The 22,573-nt window shown below is 36.6% G+C and overlaps 2 protein-coding genes across 2 annotated transcripts in view; both read right to left on the reverse strand.

Moving 5' to 3' along the window:
* Positions 1 to 3,231: 3,231 nt before the first annotated feature.
* Positions 3,232 to 10,952, reverse strand: LOC121882139. The gene is made up of 8 exons (XM_042390172.1): positions 10,916 to 10,952; positions 9,342 to 9,476; positions 7,729 to 8,037; positions 6,731 to 7,051; positions 6,308 to 6,415; positions 5,736 to 5,761; positions 5,042 to 5,131; positions 3,232 to 3,994 (listed from the first exon to the last, which is right to left on the reverse strand). The coding sequence occupies exons 2-8, from the start codon at positions 9,385 to 9,387 to the stop codon at positions 3,896 to 3,898; spliced, it is 999 nt and encodes a 332-aa protein (XP_042246106.1). The 5' UTR covers positions 9,388 to 9,476; positions 10,916 to 10,952; the 3' UTR covers positions 3,232 to 3,895.
* Positions 10,424 to 22,573, reverse strand: part of LOC121882767 — a 46,075-nt gene continuing 33,925 nt past the window's right edge. Inside the window, exons 11-12 of the mRNA XM_042391209.1 lie at positions 12,872 to 12,991; positions 10,424 to 11,054 (exon numbers count right to left, since the gene is read on the reverse strand). Coding sequence (XP_042247143.1) covers positions 10,956 to 11,054; positions 12,872 to 12,991 — 219 coding nt within the window. The 3' untranslated portion in view covers positions 10,424 to 10,955. The remainder of the gene's footprint in view (positions 11,055 to 12,871; positions 12,992 to 22,573) is intronic.

The raw sequence follows: 22,573 nt of genomic DNA on the forward strand, positions 1-22,573 counted from the left end.
CAACATGTTAGTAGTATGACAGGAGGTGATCACATGTGAGGGCTGTGTGCCACCTTGCTTTTGGGGCTCTTCTGCTGCCTATTGGCCAAAAAACAAGAAATACATGTCATGCTGCAAATTTTCTGTTGCTTCCAAAATAAAACCAAGACAATTCATTAAGTGCTAGTTTCACACCGGATGAATTCATGTGAGAGTTTTGATTCATTTTTGTGCCAGGACATCATCCATGGGGGGGCTAAAAATTGCTGTAAACCCCCGTTTGTCTGATCCATACTGCTACACAAATGTCACTGAGAAAAATATCAAAAACTCAGAGTTGATTTCCTGCAATAGAACATATGTTGATATGATAGATAAAAGATTAAGTTGAATGAAGTCACAATGTTTAAATACAATTCCCATGACAGAGAGATATTATGTTACTGTAATAATATTTTAAAATGATATAAATAGCATGGTTATATATATGAATGTAAAGTATGTTTTAAGTCACTATAGGAATATCATATTATACCCAGATAGCATACAGAAATGGGCCACTTCAAGCAATGATGCGGCACAGATGGCCTTCTTCTGGCCCGGAGAAAATGGATGTGAGCCTGAAAAGGCCCACATGTAAAATAGCAAATGTGGCCCAAATATCCCAAATCAAATGTGGGCCTTTTTTGGTAAAGATGCGGTGCTCTCAGGTATGTGTATTCTGGATGTGGGCCAGTTCTGGTTTGTTCTTGGTTGACATACAGCTTGCTTGTGGCCCACATCTCGGAACCAGGAGTGGACCACCCAAGTGCCATCATTTCACATGGTATGTGGGCCGGATCTCGGTCACAGCAATTGTGCTATTGGGGTTATAGCCTGTTTTGTTCAATACTTAAGCTACTACCTACACTTTTCACACAGCCCTGCTGAATAATACAACCCTTCTCCTGGCTCTTTATGAGACAGAAATATGAAAAGGATAATCAAAAGCACCAACTCCCTCTTAAAAACATGAAAAAAATCATTTATATTTTATGTTCTCTAAAAAATAACCATTATCAAGTAATTTACAAATTCAGTATAGTATTTTAATGATCATGCCTCTCAATAGCACTGCCTGTGTTTGGTTCAAATATGGTAGTTGAAGAAAATGAAAGTCTGTATGACACTTTTTGTGTAAGTGGGGGATATGCTGTGGTACCAGAGTTGTATTTGGAAAGGCTCTATGTTAAATGGCATTGATTAAAAACTGGCAAAACAACACAAAATGAGGCGTGGCATCATTTTTATTTGAAGAGGACCAAAATAAATCTATTGAAACTACAGTTTTTATCCAGAGAGTACTTGGCTGGATTAACCCTAAGTCAGATGGACTTGGGCAAACAGCCAATTGGTGGCAAAGTGTAGAAACCAAACTCAAACAGTGATAAAGCTGATCACATACAGATCAAAGATCATTTAGACACTCTGATAGTGCTATGGATGTATGCCAGATGATTAGAATTACATTTGAAGTACACTGATAAGAGCTTTCCAGCTTCCTCCAAAACGAATAGAAAACAAGTTCAACCTTGAAAAGGGAACACTTTGTAATTTTATAACACATTTAAATGTATGATACACAATGTGCACCGTCATGTTAGAAAGGAAACAGATGTTCAGTGTTTTATGATGTTGTATTACGAAATGGTTTTTTATGTACTGGGCATAAAAAGTATTTTAGATCTGCTTGCACTGGTGAGAGTTACAGGAAGTTCAGAGTTCTGACACAACAGGGAGGAACATGAAACTGTCTTTCTTCATTTTTCGAAACGACACAAAGAGACACATGAAGCAATGACTTGACAAAGAGAGTAAGACTTCAGTGTGGGAATGGCCAACATAACCAGCAAAACATGTTATGCAGTAAAGGATAGCTTAACAAATTTAAAAAGACAGCTCAATACAACTGATTAACAACACAGTACAGTAGAAGAATAACATAAAAAATGTGTAAATACCAGTGGTAAACTTCTGCTGTTACCTTATTTTTCCGTGACTAACATCATTTATGGAGAAAAGAACACCATATATATATACCTTGCCTACATTATTTACATCCTGCATTGGCTTTTTTTATTGGTCTGCTTCATGTGATACACTGTACCAATGACTGATCAACACGTGAACACAATCAATCAATCAATCAGACTTTTTTTAGACTTTTATTATTTGTATAGCTCTTTTCATACAAGCAAAATGCTTGTACGTATTGCTTCACACAATAAACAATAACCCCCCACCGCCCCACATCCATACACAAAGCGATAAATGACTTGGTAATTAATAAAGCACTCAATAATAATAGCACTCAATAATAACAGGAACAGAGGAAACATTATCATAAATCTCATCAATTTCCAATGAGGACACACCAGAGGCAGGATTAGAAATAGATAAATAGATGAAACTCAAAAACTCACAAATACTGTACCCGGTCATGTTATATGTGATATTTTTTGACTTAATTAATTGTTGAAGATTACCTTAATGCTTTACTGAGGATTATAGGATATATTAGAATTGTTGGAGAATTTGAGGCAAACTTATGATTTGTGCCATATAAATAAAATTTACTTGATTTGACAGACATTTTTGTTAAAAAAAAAAAAAAGTATAGTAACTTAGACCTAGACTTAGCATAGTTCAGTACACCCAACAGTTCATTTCAACACAGATGCTTGAAATCAGTTTCAGAGTGAACATTTAGTCATCTTTGTTCTTTTAGTTACATTATAGTTACGCTTCTTATCAGACATGGAATATGTAATATTGAAGCTATGATCATATTGTAATGCAGTACTGAGCAAAGATTACCTCAATGCATTCAAGGACACTCAGATTTCACCCTTTAAATACAAGACACCACCAGTTCCCCAGTTTGCTTATTGATTGTCCTCTTGGGTTAATTTTCTAACTGTTCATGAGTAAAATGCTTATTAGTAGTTTACTCTCAAATGTTTGAGTGTCCTTGAAAACATCGCCAAGGAAAATAAAATAAAATGGTTCCTGCTCTCAGTTGCATTAAAATTTTAACTTAAATAATCAGTGATGATAAGGTAAAGGCAATGGATTTCTTTTGAGGTACTGTTAACAGATTCCTGATCAAAATTAACTGTGCAGTGTTGTATAGTCCCCTGAAATAATGCATTATCAGTTGTTTTTAATCAGTTATTTGAATCCAAGATTCAGAAAATAAGTTGAAACACTGCATAAAAAAATAACAATAATAAAAAAACTAACAACTGACTAACAATAAACTAATTTGTTTTATTTAATTTTTTTCATGGATATCACAGCAATGCTAATGCTATATGACACAAAATTACAACAAACTGAAGTACTGCAACTGTCAAAACATAAAAAAACATAAACATAAACACAATAAGAAAGGGTCATAGTCCACCACTTACAATGTAAAAACCCAAGTCGGGGAACCTGTGGATGCTATACTTTGATATGTTCACAAAAAATGCAAAATTTGTTTGACAGCAAGGACACATTCGACTAGTTTGGATGAGTATTTTAGTTGCAACTTGTCAAACTAAACTGATGGAAATAACACAAAGTTCAACATGTAAATGCAATCTATCGTTAGAACGTGTAATGTCACTTGTTGATGATGCTGTCAATTTCCTCTATTTAAAATCATACTCTGGCTAAGTAATGGATCACAAAGCTCTTCTGCCATCATCTTAATAGAATGATCATCTTAATGCCGAGCAAAGCAAATCCAACAAAAACTAGAAACAACTACTCAACGTTTGATGATCCAACTGTCCACTCCCTTACAGACAGAAAACACTCAGCAGGTTTTATGAATGCACCTACATTATGATTAGTCTCATTTCCTCTTCCTCTTTCCTCTCATTTATTGTTAATCGCTGACACAGCTGTAGATCCTGCTGGGATCATCGTCTGCTTCCATCGTCGCTGGAGTCATGACTGCAGAATAAGTCACCTCCTCCTCCTTCACCTGTATAACACAAAGCAGAGGTTTATTTATTAAGCAGAAGACTGTTAACTGCAAAACTGTCTACTGCATGTTTGCAAAACAATCCTGATTGTATATTATACATGATATATACTGTATTATTACACTTGATTGTTGGACATCTCATTACAAAACCATGGGCATTAATATGCAATCTAACTAAAGGTGTTGAATGGGGTTGAGGTCAGGGCTCTGTGCCAGCCATAGTCAAGTTCTTCAACACCAAACTGGGAAAACCATTTCTTTATGGACCCAGCTTTGTGCTCAGGGTAATTGTCATGTTGAAACAGGAAATGTCCCTTCCCTAAACTGTTACCACAAAGTTGAAAGCACAGTAAAATGTTGCTGTATTCTGCATTATTATTAAAGGGGAAGTAATATGCGCATTTGCAGGTCTATATTTATATTCTGGGGCTCTACTGGAATATCTTTGCATGATTTATAGTTAAAAATTGCTTATTTATCTTATACTGGTCCTCTATGCAGCCCCTCAGTTCAGCCTCTGTCTGAAACAGGTCATTTTAGCTTCTGTCTCTTTAAGGCCCGCCTCCAGATGAGCCCACTCTGTTCTGATTGGTTAGTTTCCAGAAGCTTTGGCTGGCTCCAGAGGCTACATAAACCAACAGTAGTAGCAGGATTTCACTTCTTTTTCTCCTTCTTTACTTGAAATGTAAACTGATATGGAAATTCATACATGGTTGAGCCTGAATCCAATCCAAAATATGCAAAGATAAGTGCAAATGAAGCGTTCAGAGCAGGCTGAAGCCCTCTACATGCAGGGAGCATCTTTTCATATGCTCACCTCATGTTTTGGAAATTTGACCATGTTTAACACAGACATCCAACATCATAAAAAGCATGTTACGTCCCCTTTAAGATTTTTCCTTCATTGGAACTCAGGAGTCTAGCCCAAACCTCCAGCTCCAGTTTAAAAGTGAACAGGTGTTTTTTATTTTTGGCAATATAGTATAAATTTTAGATGGGACCATTATTAACGTACAATACATAAAGTTGAGGTTAGTCACTCACCTTTTCCTTGGAAGCTGTCTTTTGATTGGCATGGTTAACAGTGACATAGGTCAGACTGCCATCTGGCTCATCCTGAGGTTCCTGAGGATCCTGTGGTTTATAAAGTATCAACAGAAAGTTCATGTTACCTGCCTGTATTTATCAAGTACAGTATTGTTTCCCAACTTGATGTGAAAATGCATTTCGCAACGTGTTACTTAACTTTGCTTTTACAGTAAAGACAAATGTACTTTAAATAACTGTAACTCTAATGTTTTTACATGAAATTGATGAAAGAAAAATAAAATTACACACCATCTTAGATTCTACATAGACTTGACTGAGGAATTCATCTCCACTTCTCAGTGTAAATCAAGATTTTGTTACTTTACATACATATGTGAAGTTAATTTAATCCTTGTTGTGTTTTTTATTTTCTACATTCATCCATTGTGGAGTTTGATGAACATTAAATGGCACATGTTGCTTCACTCCTGTAACCACCCAGGACTGTGATACATAATATGGTGGCCCTACATCAGGTGTTAACCACCAAGAAACCGAAATCCAATCATGTGAATTTACTCTGTTGCAGCGAGAGAATCCACATTTAATAGAACTGGATCTTGCATCATGAAACAGGCCAGAGGCTGCATATGTGTCTGTCTATCATATTAGAAAATATTAAATATATTTGAAAATACATTTTACTCACAGGGGGATTGACTGTTTTTGGAAAATCTGGAACAAAAGGGAAGGTAAAATTTCAAGATTAGTCTTTAATATCATCATTTTGTACAGTAGACATGTTATTATTAAGTCCAAAAAACATTTCAAACCACCATTCTATATCTGTGTGCAAGGTACATTACTAGTTTTGGTACTTAAGCTTCATGCTACACTGTGGAAGTCTTACCAACCAAATTGCAATATTCAGTAAATACTATAAATGATCAGAATCACATATGAACATTAAACAAAGAATAAACACAATAACCAGTGATGTTTAACCAGTGCCAATCAGCTCACAGTCCAGTCAGGAAGCCACAAATTAAATGTCATGCTCTGATATTTGAAAATAAATAGTTGTTGTCAAATATGTAAATATGTTAAGTTATTTTAATAAAGATTTTATGTCACATAGTCCAGCCATAGCTCAGGCTGAATTGTTACTCATCTCGTCTCATATTGTATTGTATCACATCTCATTTAACATTTAACTCATATTGTGTATTAAGTATATCATGTTATATTTAAACAAATACTGTACATGCTCTTTTTACTGACCTTCTGTCACTGTGTGTCTCTTTCTGAATTTGATGAAGACAGCAATGATGACGACCACCACCACCACCACCCCGACCACTGCACCAGTGATGATGTAAAGAGAGGGACCTGTGTTCAGAGGATACAATTAACCAATGATATCAAATTCATTACAAAACATACAAACATGTGACACCTCATCTTAAACTATAGAATCTATTGACTCCATACATGAGATTTATGATTTACATGTGATCAATCAAATACACTTTTTTTTACAATTATTGATTTTTCTTGCTCTAGTTTGATTTTTCTGACCAGTCATATCATTTCCCACCTGTGCATGTGACCTTTTCAGAATCTTAGTCTTCAGAATCTTATCAAAGTTTTCTTTTTGGCATTTCAAACCCAGCAGTGTATCTGGTAGACTGAACATTATCTTACCTGTATTGGACTTGTCTGTCTGATCATCATTTGTCCATTCTGTGAAGACAGGTGTGTAGTGAGCCTCTATCTGGACTTTATTCCTCTCGACCACCTGGCAGGTGTATCTCCTGTTGTGGCCACTCTGACGCTTCACAGTCAGAACAGAAACACAGTTTGTCTGTCTGATGAACTCGTATCCGACACCTTCACCAAGCAGCACAGTGCCTGTTTCATTCACCCAGCGGATGCTGTCTGTTCGATAAGGACCGAGGCCGCTGTATCTCAGCAGAGAACACTCTAATGTGACATTTCCGTCAGCATCTGGTGGAGATGGCAAGACTGAAAGAAAAAAGTAAAAACTTTTTTTTCATGTTTATACCTAACAAATGTCAGTGTTGCTGATTTAACATGTAACTTGTGATATCAGGGGAAAATTCAGTTTCACTGAAAAGAACTGAAGTGAAATGGAGGAAAACTGAGCTGAACTGAATCAGGACCTATCCATGGTGTTTCCTTGTATAAGACAAGCTGGCTCAAGCTGAATATAAGTACATTATGAATAACCTGTATTGTTTAACAGCCAAAATAACAACAAATGACCTGTAATGAACTCTGGGTCTCTGCAGTGGTGGATGGGGACTTTACCCCACTGCCATCCGTGCACCCTTTGGTCATATATACATGACTTTGACACAAAGTATAGCAGAAGTGAAGGGGAATGTCTGATTGGACAAATTGAAATTGTGACTTTGTGATGAAATAGATGAAGGGTCACCAAGATTATTTAAATTTTTCTTGTGGGGAACATGAATGACTGTATCAAATGTCATGGCGATCCATCCAATAGTTGTTGAGATATTTCAGTCTGGACCAAAGTGGCCAGACCAGGGTTTTTATACTCTACTTCTACTCCCCCTTAGTTTGGGAGAGCCCCCATCATACTGAACCCTCCACCTGGAACAGGAAACATGGAAACAGAGTTCCACTCTTTAATCTCAGCGAGAAATGAGACTCACTTGTGATAATACTTAGAAGCACAGCACTGTCCAGTTTAGAACTCAGTCGACAGGTGTATAAACCAACATCCTCAGCAGTGATGTTGTTGATGACCAGAGAGCAGTTGGTGTCCACACTCATCCTGGCAGCTCGGGCTGAGTTCTTCACAACATTTCCATTCTTAACCAGATTAAATGTCTGAGACAGATCTTTGTTGTAAAGCCAGCTAACTGTGGAACAAATTCTGTCAGAAGATGAAACACCATCACAGGACAGAATGGCATCGTCTCCAGGTCTGTGGTAGAGAAAGATGTCTGCTCCACTGATGCCTGGTTGAAAGAAATCACGTTTTGTAAGCAAAGACACATTGCATTTAAAATCATCTGCATTTTACTTTTGCAACCACAGGGAGAGAATGGGTCAACCTACACCATCTAGTGGTGGTGTTTATAGGAGAGAATCGTTTTCAATTATGTCTCAATGATTCAGTAAATTGTGGGTTCTTTGGGATATATAAATGTTAAAACCAGATAAGTTTGGTTTGTGAAATCACCACAGAGTTAATCAAAATAAACAAAAGTTGATTCAGATTAAATCTGTTGATCTGATGTTTTGGTTTGGTTTGTGTGTCCTTTTATCATTCTGTGCATTGTATGTACTAACTGTATATTATATTATAATGTTAATATCTGCATATTCTATCAGATGGACAGAGTTTGAAGGACAGGTTGGCATTTTTAAAAGTCTGTCTTAAATGCCATAATCATTGCTCCTGTTTATACTGACCATTAGGAGATCCCTTCATAATGCACATACAATGTAAATGATGGGGGACAAAATCCACAGTCCTCCTTCTGTGCAAAAATCTGTTTAAAAGTTTATCTGAAGCTAATATGAAGCTTCAGCATCCAAATGAGTCAAATCAAGTAGATATCTTTCAACGTTACAGTCTTTTTAGTGGCAAAGTCCCTCTTTCTGTTACTATACTTCCACTGCAGTTCAACTGGGAAACACTGTCCGAGGAAACACAAAGAGGGAATTTGATGCTAAACAGACTGCAAATGTGTCAGATATCCACTTGATATGACTAACTCAGACTGCTGAAGCCTCATATAAGCTTCACATCAACTTTTAAAAGGAAGTTTTGTACAAAATGACTGTGTGGACACACTGTGGATTTTTGCTTCCATCACTTACATTGAAAGCACATTTGAAGGGGATCTTTTAATAGCCAGTATGAACAGGAGGAATGATTACAGCGAGGAAAACCTCTTTCACTGTTCATATGGACACCTGACTGCTGTTTTAAGACACACTTGAACAATTGTGAACTTGTCCTTTAAAGGAACCACAGAGAGAACAGAGAGTGAACAGACTATTTGATCTAGTTTATATACATTTGAAAATACATGTAAATCTAATCTGACTCATAATTGCTGTACTTTTTATTTTCTCACACAAATATTTGTATATTTTCTTACATTTTTACATTCCAGAAAGGTTATTAAAGCTTATTAAAGGAGCAGCTAAAGCAGGAAAATAGTGACAAATAGTTCCTTGTAGCAATTTTCACCCCAACTGTTATTTAAAAGCAATCAAACATTTACATTTAAATAATAAAACACTGCTTTACCTTCAAACTGAAGCACCAAAATAAGAATTAATTCCAGTAGAGTCATTCTCCGTCAGCAGGCAGAAGTTGTCTGCCGTTTCTCCTCTGCTACAGATCTGTTTGTGATGGCGCTGTTTCCTCTTTGTGGTTGACTTTCTGAGCAAAAATGACAACATCACCCACCACCCAACCTGTTGTAAGTCCTACAGAGTAATGAGTTACAACACTTCTGTTTGTGTGTTGTACATTCAGACAGCAGAACAACAGACTCAATTATAACAAACTTGTTTTTCACAAACTGCTGTTGTGTCATTTTGGAAATTATAAATAAATTCCTTTTTAAAAGCACCCTACCTCGTTACTTTGATATACATCTTGAACAGAGCAACACAAACAGCTAATAATTTAACAAATGCCATGTTTTAAATGATTGACGGTGCATTTAAAGTGACTTGACTGAACAAACATACATGTCATATACTACAGATGTAGTTTATCCAAAAGTCGACAGCAGATTCTACAAAAATCTTCATTCTGTCCATGTACAATCTTTTTCTGAAGTGAAATCTTGTATCTCCAAATATCAAGATGCTGAAAACTAAAAAGATAATCTTGAATAATGGAGAAGTTGTAAAAGTTGCGAAATTAAAAGAGGAAGTGCTTGTTTGGTGAGAAACAAAAAAAGAATAAAAAGACTATTAAAACGTCAGTTCTTATTTCTTGACAGAACAAGATCTGAATATCTATAATACATATATCGATGGCCGAAGAGCAAAACCTCCTATCTGAAAAATGCACTTTTTTGAGAAAACTAAAAAAAAACTTGTGATGGGTAAAGTTTTAGTTCAGTAGTCAGTGCAGTCGTCTATGATCTGGGAGACTCTAGTTTGAGACCCGCTGTGTGGACCTCCTTCGTAAGGTAGTTTATTCATGAACACTTTAATTTTCTAAAATTAAAAGCGCAATAAAAACAAAAACAGGATTTTTAGGCCTTTTTCCACTTTTATTCAAATACAAATACAAATAATTTTGCTGCCTCAACAAATATAGATATAAATACAAATACTGGGCTCTCTGCACATCCCTAGTATGTATGTGTCGAAATAACATAAAAGCAATAAAAAAAGGCTCACAGTCCACCCCCTACAATGTTGAATCCCAAGGTGGGGCATATTTGGATGCTACCGAATGTTCACAAAAGAAGTGCGAAAATTTTTTTTTCCCAGAACAAGAACTCATTTGACTATTTATGGTGATTTTTTTTTAGCTGCAACTTGCAAAACTGAACTGCTGGAAATAACGCGTTGTTTTGTGGTCAATTTGCTTACCTAAAAAGACGGAGTCCATCAGTAGAACTTGTAATTTCACTTGTTATAAGCGGCGATGATGCTGCCGATTTCCTCTATTTAAAATCATACACTGGCTAAGTAATGGATAACAAAGCTCTTCTGCCAACATCTTAATAGAATGATCATCTTAATGCCGAGCAAAGCAAGTCAAACAAAAACTAGAAACAACTACTCAATGTTTGATGATCCCACTGTCCGCTCCCTTACAGACAGAAAACACTCAGCAGGTTCTATGACTGCACCTACATTATGATTAGTCTCATTTCCTCTTCCTCTTTCCTCTCATTTATTTTTGTTCGTTGACATAGCTGTAGATCTTGCTGGAATCTGCTTCCATCGTCACCGTAGTCTTGACTGTAGAATAAGTCACCCCCTCCTCCTTCACCTGTATAACACAAAGCAGAGGTTTATTTATTAAGCAGAAGACTGTTAACTGCAAAACTGTCTACTGTATGTGTGCAAAACAATCCTGATTGTATATCATACATAATATATACTGTATTATTACACCTATATATGATTACTGGACATCTCATTACAAAACCATGGGCATTAATATGAAATCCAACTAAAGATGTTGAATGGGGTTGAGGCTCTGTGCCGGCCATAGTCAAGTTCTTCAACACCAAACTGGGAAAACCATTTCTTTATGGACCCAGCTTTGTGCTCAGGGTAATTGTCATGTTGAAACAGGAAATGTCTCTTCCCTAAACTGTTACCACAAAGTTGAAAGTACACTAAAATATTGCTGTATTCTGCATTATTATTAAAGGGGAAGTAATATGCGCATTTGCAGGTCTATATTTATATTCTGGGGCTCTATTGGAATATCCTTGCATGATTTACAGTTAAAAGCTCCTTATTTATCTTATACTGGCTCTTTATGCAGCCCCTCAATTCAGCCTCTGTCTGAAACAGGTCATTTTAGCTCCTGTCTCTTTAAGGCCCCCCTCCAGATGAGCCCTCTCTTTTCTGATTGGTTAGTTCCCAGAAGCTTTGGCTGGCTCCAAAGGCTACATAAACCAACAGTAGTAGCAGGATTTCACTTCTTTTGGAAACTAAAATGGAAATTCATACATGTTTGAGCCTGAATCCAATCCAAAATATGCGAGGATAAGTAGAGGTAACAGTGCAAATGAAGCGTCCGGAGTAGGCTGAAGTCCTTGACATGCAAGGAGCATTTTTACATATGCTCACCTCAAGTTTTGGAAGTTTGTCCATGTTTAACATGGACATCCAATATCATAAAAAGTATGTAATGTCCCCTTTAAGGTTTTTCTTTCAGTGGAACTCAGGGATCTAGCCCAAACCATCATAAACAGTCCCAGATTAAAAATACAAAAAATGTGTGGACAGCTGTTTGTTTACTTTTGGCAATATAGCATAAATTTTAGATGGGACCATTATTAATGTACAATACATAAAGGTGTGGTTAGTAGAGATGTGCAGAGAGCCCAGTATTTGTATCTATATTTGTTGAGGCAGCAAAATTATTTGTATCTGTATTTGTATTTGAATAAAAGTCGAAAGAGGTTTAAAAATCCTGTTTTTGTTTTTACTACATTTTTAATTTTAGAAAATTAAAGTGTTACAATAAGTGTTCATGAATAAACTACCCTACGAAGGAAGTCGTCTCGAAATGGAGTCTCCCAGAGCTAAAACTTCATTCATCGCCTCATTGTATACAGACCTCTACCTATTTATACACCCATAACACAGAGTCAGCACACCATGTAACATGTAGGGAAGAACTTCAAAGGCGATTCTTGCTTTGCACTTTTCATTTATTGCCTTTTTCACAACCTAACTTTGTGGAAAGGAGAAGGGGAACAACAGGTTATGGAGAGTCCCTCGGGAGCACTTTGCATGTGTCAGTAGCTCAGCTTTATCTCTGAGGAACACCCCCAGCTCCGGGAGGGATGTCCAAATTAGGAAATGTGCATCATGTAGCAGGTAGATGTTGAAACCTGCTGATAGACGTAACAGCGGAGCAGAGGAGAGAGACTGAGATAACAATGTAATCGACCTGCAAGCTGGTATTTGACATGTTTTGGGGTTTTTTTCTTTCCAAAAACAAATGATTTTTTAAAATATTTGTATGAAACAAATATTCATTCAAAAAAACCCCAAAAAACCCACTATTTGTGCGCTGCCAAATAACATATTTGTAATCATGCACACCCTTAGTGGTTAGTCACTCACCTTTTTCTTGGAAGTTGTCTCTTGATTGGCATGGTTAACAGTGACATAGGTCAGACTGCCATGGTTAACAGTGACATAGGTCAGACTGCCATCTGGCTCATCCTGAGGTTCCTGAGGATCCTGTGGTTTATGAAGTATGAACAGAAAGTTCACATTACCTGCCTGTATTTATCAAGTACAGTATTGTTTCCTTATGTGAAAATACATTTCTTTTTGAATGCGTTACTTAACTTTGCTTTTACAGTAAAGACAAATGTACTTTAAATAACTGTGTTGCTGCAGTACACTTTCTGGCCACCAGTGGCAGCACTGAGCACAGATATGCATCATTGGTGATCTAATGTTTTTACATGAAACTGATGAAAGAAAGTAAAATTACACACCATCTTAGATTCTACATAGACTGAGGAATTCATCACCACTTCTCAGTGTAAATCATGATTTTGGTATTTTACATACATACGTGAAGTTAATTTAATCTTTGATGTTTTTTTATTTTCTACATTCATCCATTGTGGAGTTTGATGAACATTAAACGACACATGTTGCTTCTCTCCTGTAGCCATCCAGGACTGTGATACATAATATGGTGGCCCTACATCAGGTGTTAACCACCAAGAAACCAAACTACAATCATGTGAATTTACTCTGTTGCAGCGAGAGAATCCACATTCATTTAAATTAATTGGATTTGGTCTTTGGTGGTTTCAGAGTTATCTGGACAGAGTTTTACTGCATGATTCAGATACTGTAATTTAATTTTCTTGCATCATGAAAGGCCAGACGCTGTATATGTGTTTATCTATCATATTAGAAAATATTAAATATATTTGAAAATACATTTTACTCACAGGGGGATTGACTGCTTTTGGAAAATCTGGAAAAAAAGGGAAGGTAAAATTTCAAGATTAGTCTTCAAATATCATCATTCTGTACAGTAGACATTTTATTATTAACATTGTGGCAATGGAAAGACAAAAAATGTTTATATCTTTGTGCAAGGTACATTAATAGTATTAGTACTTATGCTTCATGCAACACTGTGGGAGTCTTACCGACCCAATTGCAATATTCAATAAATACTAAAAATTATCGGAATCACATATAATTAAACAAAGAATAAGTATATATGGTCATATCTGTAAATATGCCAAGTTATTGTAATATAGATTTAAGGTCACAGCCATAGCTCAGGCTGCATTTATGCTCATATTACTCGTATTGTATCGTATTGTATCGGCATGTGTCGTATCTCAGTTAACATTTGACTCATATTGTATATTATGTATCTCATATCACATTTAAACAAATACTGTACATGCTCTTTTTTACTGACCTTCTGTCACTGTGTCTGTCTTTCTGAATTTGATGAAGACAGCAATGATGACGACCACCACCACCACCACCCCGACCACTGCACCAGTGATGATGTAAAGAGAGGGACCTGTGTTCAGAGGATACAATTAACCAATGATATCAAAGTCATTACAAAACATACAGTCAAACATGTGACACCTCATCTTAAACTATAGGATCTATTTACTCAGTATGTGAGATTTGTGATTTACATGTGATCAATCAAATACAGTTTTTGTACAGTTATTGATTTTTCTTGCTCTAGTTTGATTTTTCTGACCAGTCATATCCCACCTGTGCATGTGATCTTTTCAGAATCTTATCAAAGTTTTCTTTTTGGCATTTCAAACCCAGCAGTGTATCTGGTAGGCTGAACATTGTCCTACCTGTATTGGACTTTTCTGACTGATCATCATTTATCCCTTCTGTGAAGTCAGGTGTGTAGTGAGCCTCTATCTGGACATTATTCCTCTCGACCACCTGGCAGGTGTATCTTCTGTTGTGGCCACTCTGACGCTTCACAGTCAGAGGAGAGACACACTTTATCAGTTCGGTGATCTCATTTCTGACACCTTCACCACGCAGCACAGTGCCTGTTTCATTCACCCAGCGGATGCTGTTCCGTAGACAAGGAGGGAGGCTGCTGTATCTCAGCAGAGAACACTCTAATGTGACTTGACCATCTCTCTTTGCATCAGCATCTGGTGGAGATGGCAAGACTGAAAGAAAAAAGTAAAAACTGTTACTGTTACTGTTCAAACTTTTTTCATGTTTATACCAAACTAGTGTCAGTGTAGCTGGTTTAACATGTAACTTGTAATATCAGGGGAAAAATTCAGTTTCACTGAAAAGAACTGAAGTGAAATGAAAGAAAACTGAGCTGAACTGAATCAGGACCTATCCATGGTGTTTCCTTGAATAAGATAAGCTGACTTAAACTGAAAATATATATGTTACAAATAAGTTGTAGTGTTTACTAGCCAAAAAATTAACAACATATGAACTCTAGGTCTCTGCAGTGGTGGATGGGGACTTTACCCCACTGCCATCTGTGCACCATTTGCTCATATGTGCATGACTTTGATGCAAAGTATGGCTGAGGTGAAAGGGGACACTGCCATCCTTTGAGCCTTGTTTGGCTAAAAGTGAAGCAAATACATTTTTATGACAAAATATTAATCGCTAAAATAACAGATATTTTCATGTCTATATCACCTGTGCTGATCTTTTCTACACTTAAAATAATTAATTTCCGTCACCTTCACCTCTGACCACCCCAGCATTGTGTCACCTTTCAATAGGAGGGTTTTATACTCTACTTCTACTCCCCCTTAGTTTGGGAGAGCCCCGTCATACTGAACCCTCCACCTGAACTTGGAAACAGAGTTGGGGTGGACAGGGTGAAGGTGTAGTAGCTGGTTAGAGATTGACCTCTGTGCTCCTGTCAGCTGACAACATCTGGCACCACATGCCATCTGAATTAAACATAATTTAACTCTTTAATCTCAGTGATAAATGAGACTCACTTGTCATAATGCTTAGAAGCACAGCACTGGCCAGTTCAGGACTCTGTCGACAGGTGTATAAACCAACATCCTCAGCAGTGATGTTGTTGATGACCAGAGAGCAGTTAGTGGCCAGACTCATCCTGGCAGCTCGGGCTGACTTATTCACAACACTTCCATTCTGGACCAGACCAAATGTGTTAAACTTATCTGTGCTGTAAAGCCAGCTAACTGTGGAACAAACTCTGTCAGAGGCTGAAACATCGTCACAGGGCAGAATGGCCTCATCTCCAGGTCTGTAGTAGAGATGGAAGTCTGCTCCACTGATGCCTGGTTGAAAGAAAGCACGTTTTGTGTGAAATGACACATTGCATTTAAAATCATCTGCATTTTACATTTGCAACCACAGGGAGAGAATGTGTCAACCTACGCCATCTAGTGGTGGTGTTTATAGGAGAGAATCGTTTTCATTTATGTCTCAATTATTCAGTGAGCTGTGGTTTCTTTGGGATTTTTTAAAGTATTCTCCAATGTTAAAACCACAGAGTTAATCAAAATAAACAAAAGTTGATTGAGATCAAATCTGCTGATCTGATGTTTTGGTTTGTTTTTTGTGTGCTTTTATCATTCTGTGCATTGTATGTACTAACTGTATATTATATTATAATGTTAATATCTGCATATTTTATTACATGGACAGAGTTTGAAGGACAGGTTGGCATTTTTTCAAGTCTGTCTTAAATGCCATAATCATTGCTCCTGTTCGTACTGACCATTAGAAGATTCCTTCATAATGCACTTACAATGTAAGTGAAAATCCACAGTCCTCCTTTCATCTCTTTAAAAGTTTATCTGAAGCTAATATGAAGCTTCAGTCGTCCAAATGAGTCAAATCAAGTAGATATCTTTCAACATTACAGTCTTTTTAGTGGCAAAGTCCCTCTATTTGTTACTATACTTCCACTGCAGTTCAACAGGGAAACACTGTCCGAGGAAACACAAAGAGGGAATTTGATGCTAAACAGACTGTAAATGTGTCAGATATCCACTTGATATGACTAACTCAGACTGCTGAAGCCTCATATAAGCTTCACATCAACTTTTAAATGCATTTTTGTACAAAATGACTGTGTGGACACACTGTAGATTTTTGCGTCCATCACTGACATTGAAAGCACATTTGAAGGGGATCTTTTAATAGCCAATATGAACAGGAGGAATGATTACAGCGAGGAAAACCTCTTTCACTGTTCATATGGACACCTGACTGCTGTTTTAAGACACACTTGAACAATTGTGAACTTGAGAGAACAGACTATTTGATCCAGTTTATATACATTTGAAAATACATCTAAACTTAAACTGACTCATAATTGCTGTACTTTTTATTCTCTCACACAAATATTTGTATATTTTGTTACATTTTTACATTCCAGAAAGGTTATTAAAGATTATTAAAGGAGCAGCTAAAGCAGGAAAATAGTGACAAATAGTAGCAATTTTCACCTCAACCTTTATTTAATAGTAATCAAACATTTACATTTAAATAATAAAACACTGCTTTACCTTCAAACTGAAGCACCAAAATAAGAATTAATTCCAGCAGAGTCATTCTCTGTCAGCAGGCAGAAGTTGTCTGCCGTTTCTCCTCTGCTACAGATCTGTTTGTGATGGAGCTGTTTCCTCTTTGTGGTTGACTTTCTGAGTAAAAATGACAACACCCAACCTGTTGTAAGTCCTACAGAGTAATGAGTTACAACACTCCTGTTTGTGTGTTGTGCATTCAGACAGCAGAGCACAGCACCCAACTCATTTTGAAAATTATGAATAAATTCCTTTTTAATAGCACCCTACCTCATTACTTTGATAGACTTCTTGAACAGAACAATACAAACAGCTAATAATATAACTAATGCAATGTTTTAAATGATTGACGGTGCATTAAAAGTGACTTGACTGAACAGACATACGCGTTATATACTACAGATGTAGTTTATCCAAAAATCGACAGCAGATTCTACAAAAATCTTCATTCTGTCCATGTATACTCTTTTTCTGAAGTGAAATCTTGTATCTCCAAATGTCAAGATGCTGAAAATTGAAAGGTTTTTTTTTTTTAGCTGGATGATAATGCATTTTGCCATCATCCAAAGAAATGTTTTTGTTTGATTTGGGGGGGTTTTTTGTCTAAGAAATACAAAATACACATTAGGATGATCTAACTTTATATCAGCATGTCAGTTATTCCACTGTAATCAAATACACTTTTATTTCTGTGATGTATGTTGCTCACACACAGTGCAGAATAATGGAGAAGCTGTAAAAGTTGTGAAATTAGAAGAGGAAGTGCTTGTTTGGTGAGAAACCAAAGAGGAATAAAAAGACTATGGCCATGTCAGCTAGTTCTTATTTCCTGACAGAGCATGATCTGTATATATACACACATATATATATGTGTGTGTGTGTGTGTGTGTGTGTGTGTGTTTGTGTGTAATTGTCAACATCAAATTCATCTTATCCCCTATTTTTTTTTCGGGGGCTTTACTTGAATATTTTTTCATGATTTACAATTTTTAAAAAAACACCTTATTCATCTTATACTGGCCTTTATGCAGCCGCTCAGTTCAGCCTCTGTCTGAAACAGCCCGTTTTGGTTCCCGTCTCTTTAAGGCCCCCCTCTGTTCTGATTCAACAGCTGTTGGAAGCTGCCCCTCAGCAGGTATCTGCGGTCTGTTGAGGCTATGTCAACAAACCATGAAACACACTATAGTCGTAGGATTCCACTGCTTTTCCACATTCTTTACTTGAAATATTAACTTCTCAAATACATCCGTACATGTTCAAGCTGAAATCAGATCTGACATATGAGAGTGGTCAATGCAAACAACACATGGAAGAATGTTTAGAACAACCTTAGCAACAAAGGCTACAGAACAGACAGCTACTTATGGACATGCAGGACGACCTGACATCAGCTCGTCAGCAGGATAGAAAAAACCATCATAAACGAAGCTTTCAGAGCAGGTTGAAGCCCCAGATTTTAACTTGCAGGGAGCATTTCTATATATTACATTCACCTCAAGTTTTGGGACTTTAACCATTTAATATCCGACATGACATAACAGTATATAAATAACAGAAAAGCAGAAAAAGCATGATATGTCCCCTTTAATTCTGAGAGTACTTTATTTAATTTATTTCTGTCCAGTTTGCTTTACATTTGAAGTGTTTCTTTTTGTGCACAGTTGAAAATTGTCATGTTTTGTGAATTTCTGATGACTGACAGTTCTGTTGATATCATCACACTGACTGTCAGAACGTAGCTGTGTTTTAATTTGAAGTTAAATTTTAAACAGAGTTTAAGTTTGCTGAGCACACACACTGGAAAAATGACACCATGATATACAGGAAATGTGTTGACAGACACCCACAACAAGACTCAACATAAATGGAAAAACAGCTCATAAATGGTTATATAGATCTGTTTTATTACAGATTTTGGCAAGTTTTTATTTCATAGGTATAATTATGTTTAAAGTAAGACTTTGATCACTGTAATCCTGTTTATACTTGCATTTAAGAGATTAATAATGTGAGACCTCAACAGTCTGAGTTTGACAAATGGACAAAGTGGGTATCTACCAAACTTCCAGTTGCTTCAGTACAAAACTTTCCCTTTTGTGTTACTTTCCCTCCACCAGCTCAGCTGTAGGACACACTGTCTGGGAAAACACAAAGAAAACATTTGTGCTAAGAAAACTGTAAGTTTGAAAGACAATCCTTTTAATGATTTATAAAGCATGAAATGGCTTATCCCCAGCATATAGAGCAGAGTTACTAAAACCACATGTCCCAGCCTGTTCCCTGAGGTCCTCTGATACCCTGCTGCTGCTGTCACAGCACCACACCTATAAAAACATCAGGGACACAGAAGTCTTATGCACCCAAAATATGAATCACCTTACCAGCAGAAATTAATGAGGTGACCTCAGTGAGCACTTTTAAAAACCAGGTAAAACCTCACCTATACAAACTGGCCTTCAATTAACTTCCTCTTCTACTTATGTATGTTCCAGCATCTACCTATGTATGTATGTATGTTTATTGCACTTTGTGCACTTAATGTCCAATTTTTTAATGTATTTTCATGTTTTATTCTCTTATTTTTAATGTATCTTAATGTTCTGTTATTTTAAATGTCTTTTAAGTATTTTAAATGTTTCTTATTTTTAACGTTTTCCTTATGTCCTTTGGTTGCAACTACTGTATGAAACATTTATGTACTTTGGTAGTACTGGGAAATGCAATAATTATAGAGTTTTTAAGAAATAATCTAATATGATAATATATCACACAAATCTAATACAAAACTACACACTGAAAAGTATTAAAAGTAAAAAGTGAAAGTGAAAAGTATTTTCTGTTATTGAGACATGGAACCCGTTAGCACTATCTTGTGATCATTAGTGTAGGCAGAAATCACAGTGTGGGTGGGCATGGAGAGAATCAGGTGGGCCTATCCAATCCAAGACCAATCATACTTAATAGGTTCTGAAACGCATATGTTAACCAAAATAGGCCATTACAACTATACTTGCCTGTATGGACCACAGTTTAATCATTAGAAGCCTTATACATCATCAGACATAATGTCACAGGCACCAAGACGAACATTAACAGCATCACATAGCCGGGCACGATGGCCACATATTTACACTACTGACTGTATATAAATATGGATGACGCGTCTCCACTTCCTGCCACTATGCTAAAGTGAAGCCAAAATACCTCCTTTGTGGGAGGTGCCATCCTACTTGTGTGACATCATTTGGAGCCAGAGTCTGACAGACACAACAGCGTAGTGTATGGATAGAGGTAAACCAGTACCAACATGCTCAGTGGCCACATAAACCACACACATGCATTCACACACGCAGAGATGGCAGACACAGCAATGTCAGCATAAAATCCAATTGTACACCCAACAAAAACTATAGGCTACCCAATAAACAGTAACATTAACGTCTTTCTGTGACTGCTTTGTTTCTCCATGGTTTTTATCTTGACCTACATTAAAATCAGCTGGCTAGTGGACAGTTGGCTCCTACTCCTCTGTGCAATGCTGTACACTGAGTGAAAGAGGAGAGGCTGCTTGCAATCCGGCATTAGCGAAATGCACTGCTGCTCAACAAATCTGACCTATCAACATCATCATCATGGTAAACAGGAAGCAAGAAACAAGAAATGTTTTATTTTTACTGGTTGCATAGTCAGATAATTGAAACAGTATTCATTGACTGCTATTCACTGGATGATCCAGCAAAAAAGGAAGCCTTCTGATTGGGTGCCAGATACACATTTATACACATATACACACAGACACACACATACAAACACATACACAATGGAGGAGAGCGATACAAGTACCGGTAAGATATAAGTAAGAAAAGTTCATCTTAACAACATGTCAATGACAGAAAATCACATAACAGCACATATCATCCATAAGTGACTATGACAATGATAATAGGAATATTAAATAAAAACAAACAAACAAACAAAAACAACAATCTATATATACATACAAATATGGTCAAATTGAGTCCAGATATTGAAAAAAGATACCCCAAGATTGTTCTCATAATCAAAACAAGTTCATGCAAGTCCCTGTCAGGAGAGAGGGTCCTATGGTAGACCCCAGAAAAAAGAAAAAAAAATTCTTGAGCAGAATGGATGAATTAGTGGACAGTCTCAACATAAATGCAATAATATATCATCATTCAATTTACATTTATCACAGATTGGAGACACAAAGGGGTAAAATCTGTGTAACATGACCTTAAAGTGATGGTAACGGTGAATCACTTCGAACTGAATTAACCTGTGTCTGCTGTTTATTGAACAGCTATGAATACAGGAAAGTACTGTCCTCCATATTTTATCAGGCAACACAGCATTGATTTCCCTCTCTCAAGCCCTCTTGATAAAGTTGACAGATACAGAGTCCTTAGAAAAAAAAAAATTCACAAATCTAGTGCAACTCACAGGCATTTTGCGAAGGAAAGCATCCCCTACTTTGAGTCCACTTGTGAGAGACAAGAGGAATTCCTTTGGAATTGCTTCCTCTGTCACCAGAGAGTAAGAAGCTTATAACTTTTGAAGTATTGTTAACAGAATATTGATCAAAATTCAGTGTGCAGTGTTGTATAGCTCTAATGCAGTCGATTGTAATAATAATAACTGATTGTTTTTAAATCAGTTATTTGAATCCAAGATTCAGAAAATAAATTAAAACACTGCATAAAAAATAACAATAATCAACTAATTTGGTTGTTTTAATCTTTTTTACTGGATATCACAGCAGTGCTAATGCAATATGACACAAAATTATGACAAAATGAAGTGCTGCAACTGCCAAAATAACATAAAAACATTAAAAGAGGCTCGCAGTCCACCCCATATAACGTTAAATCCCAAGGGGCACATTTGGATACTGTGATATGTTCACGAAAGAAGTGCAAAATAAAATGTTCTAAGTGCAAGAACTCATTCGACTATTAAGGGTGCTTATTTTTATTCGCAACTTGTAAAACTGAGCTGGTGGAAATAACACAATGTGCAATATTTAGATGCAATCTATTGCTAGAAGAACTTTTAATTTCACTTGTTATAAGAGAGTGATGCTGCCAATTGTCTATTTAAAATCATACACTGACTAAGTTATGGATCACCAAGTTTTTCTACCATCACTTTAATAGAACGACCATCTTAATGCCGAGCAAAGCAAGTCCACAAACTACAAACAACTACTCAACGTTTGATGATCCAGCTGTCCGCTCCC

Source organism: Thunnus maccoyii, chromosome 17 (genome assembly GCF_910596095.1).
Source record: "Thunnus maccoyii chromosome 17, fThuMac1.1, whole genome shotgun sequence".
Taxonomy (NCBI): Eukaryota; Metazoa; Chordata; class Actinopteri; order Scombriformes; family Scombridae; genus Thunnus; species Thunnus maccoyii.

Bases quoted from the DNA above. Each gene is read 5' to 3' on its own strand.
- LOC121882139 (XM_042390172.1), bottom strand. From the start codon at position 9,387: ATGACTCTACTGGAATTAATTCTTATTTTGGTGCTTCAGTTTGAAG. The intron at 8,038-9,341 runs GTAAAGCAGTGT...TCTTTCAACCAG, and splicing joins TTTGGTGCTTCAGTTTGAAG to GCATCAGTGGAGCAGACATC. The intron at 7,052-7,728 runs GTGAGTCTCATT...TTTTTCTTTCAG, and splicing joins GCTTCTAAGTATTATCACAA to TCTTGCCATCTCCACCAGAT.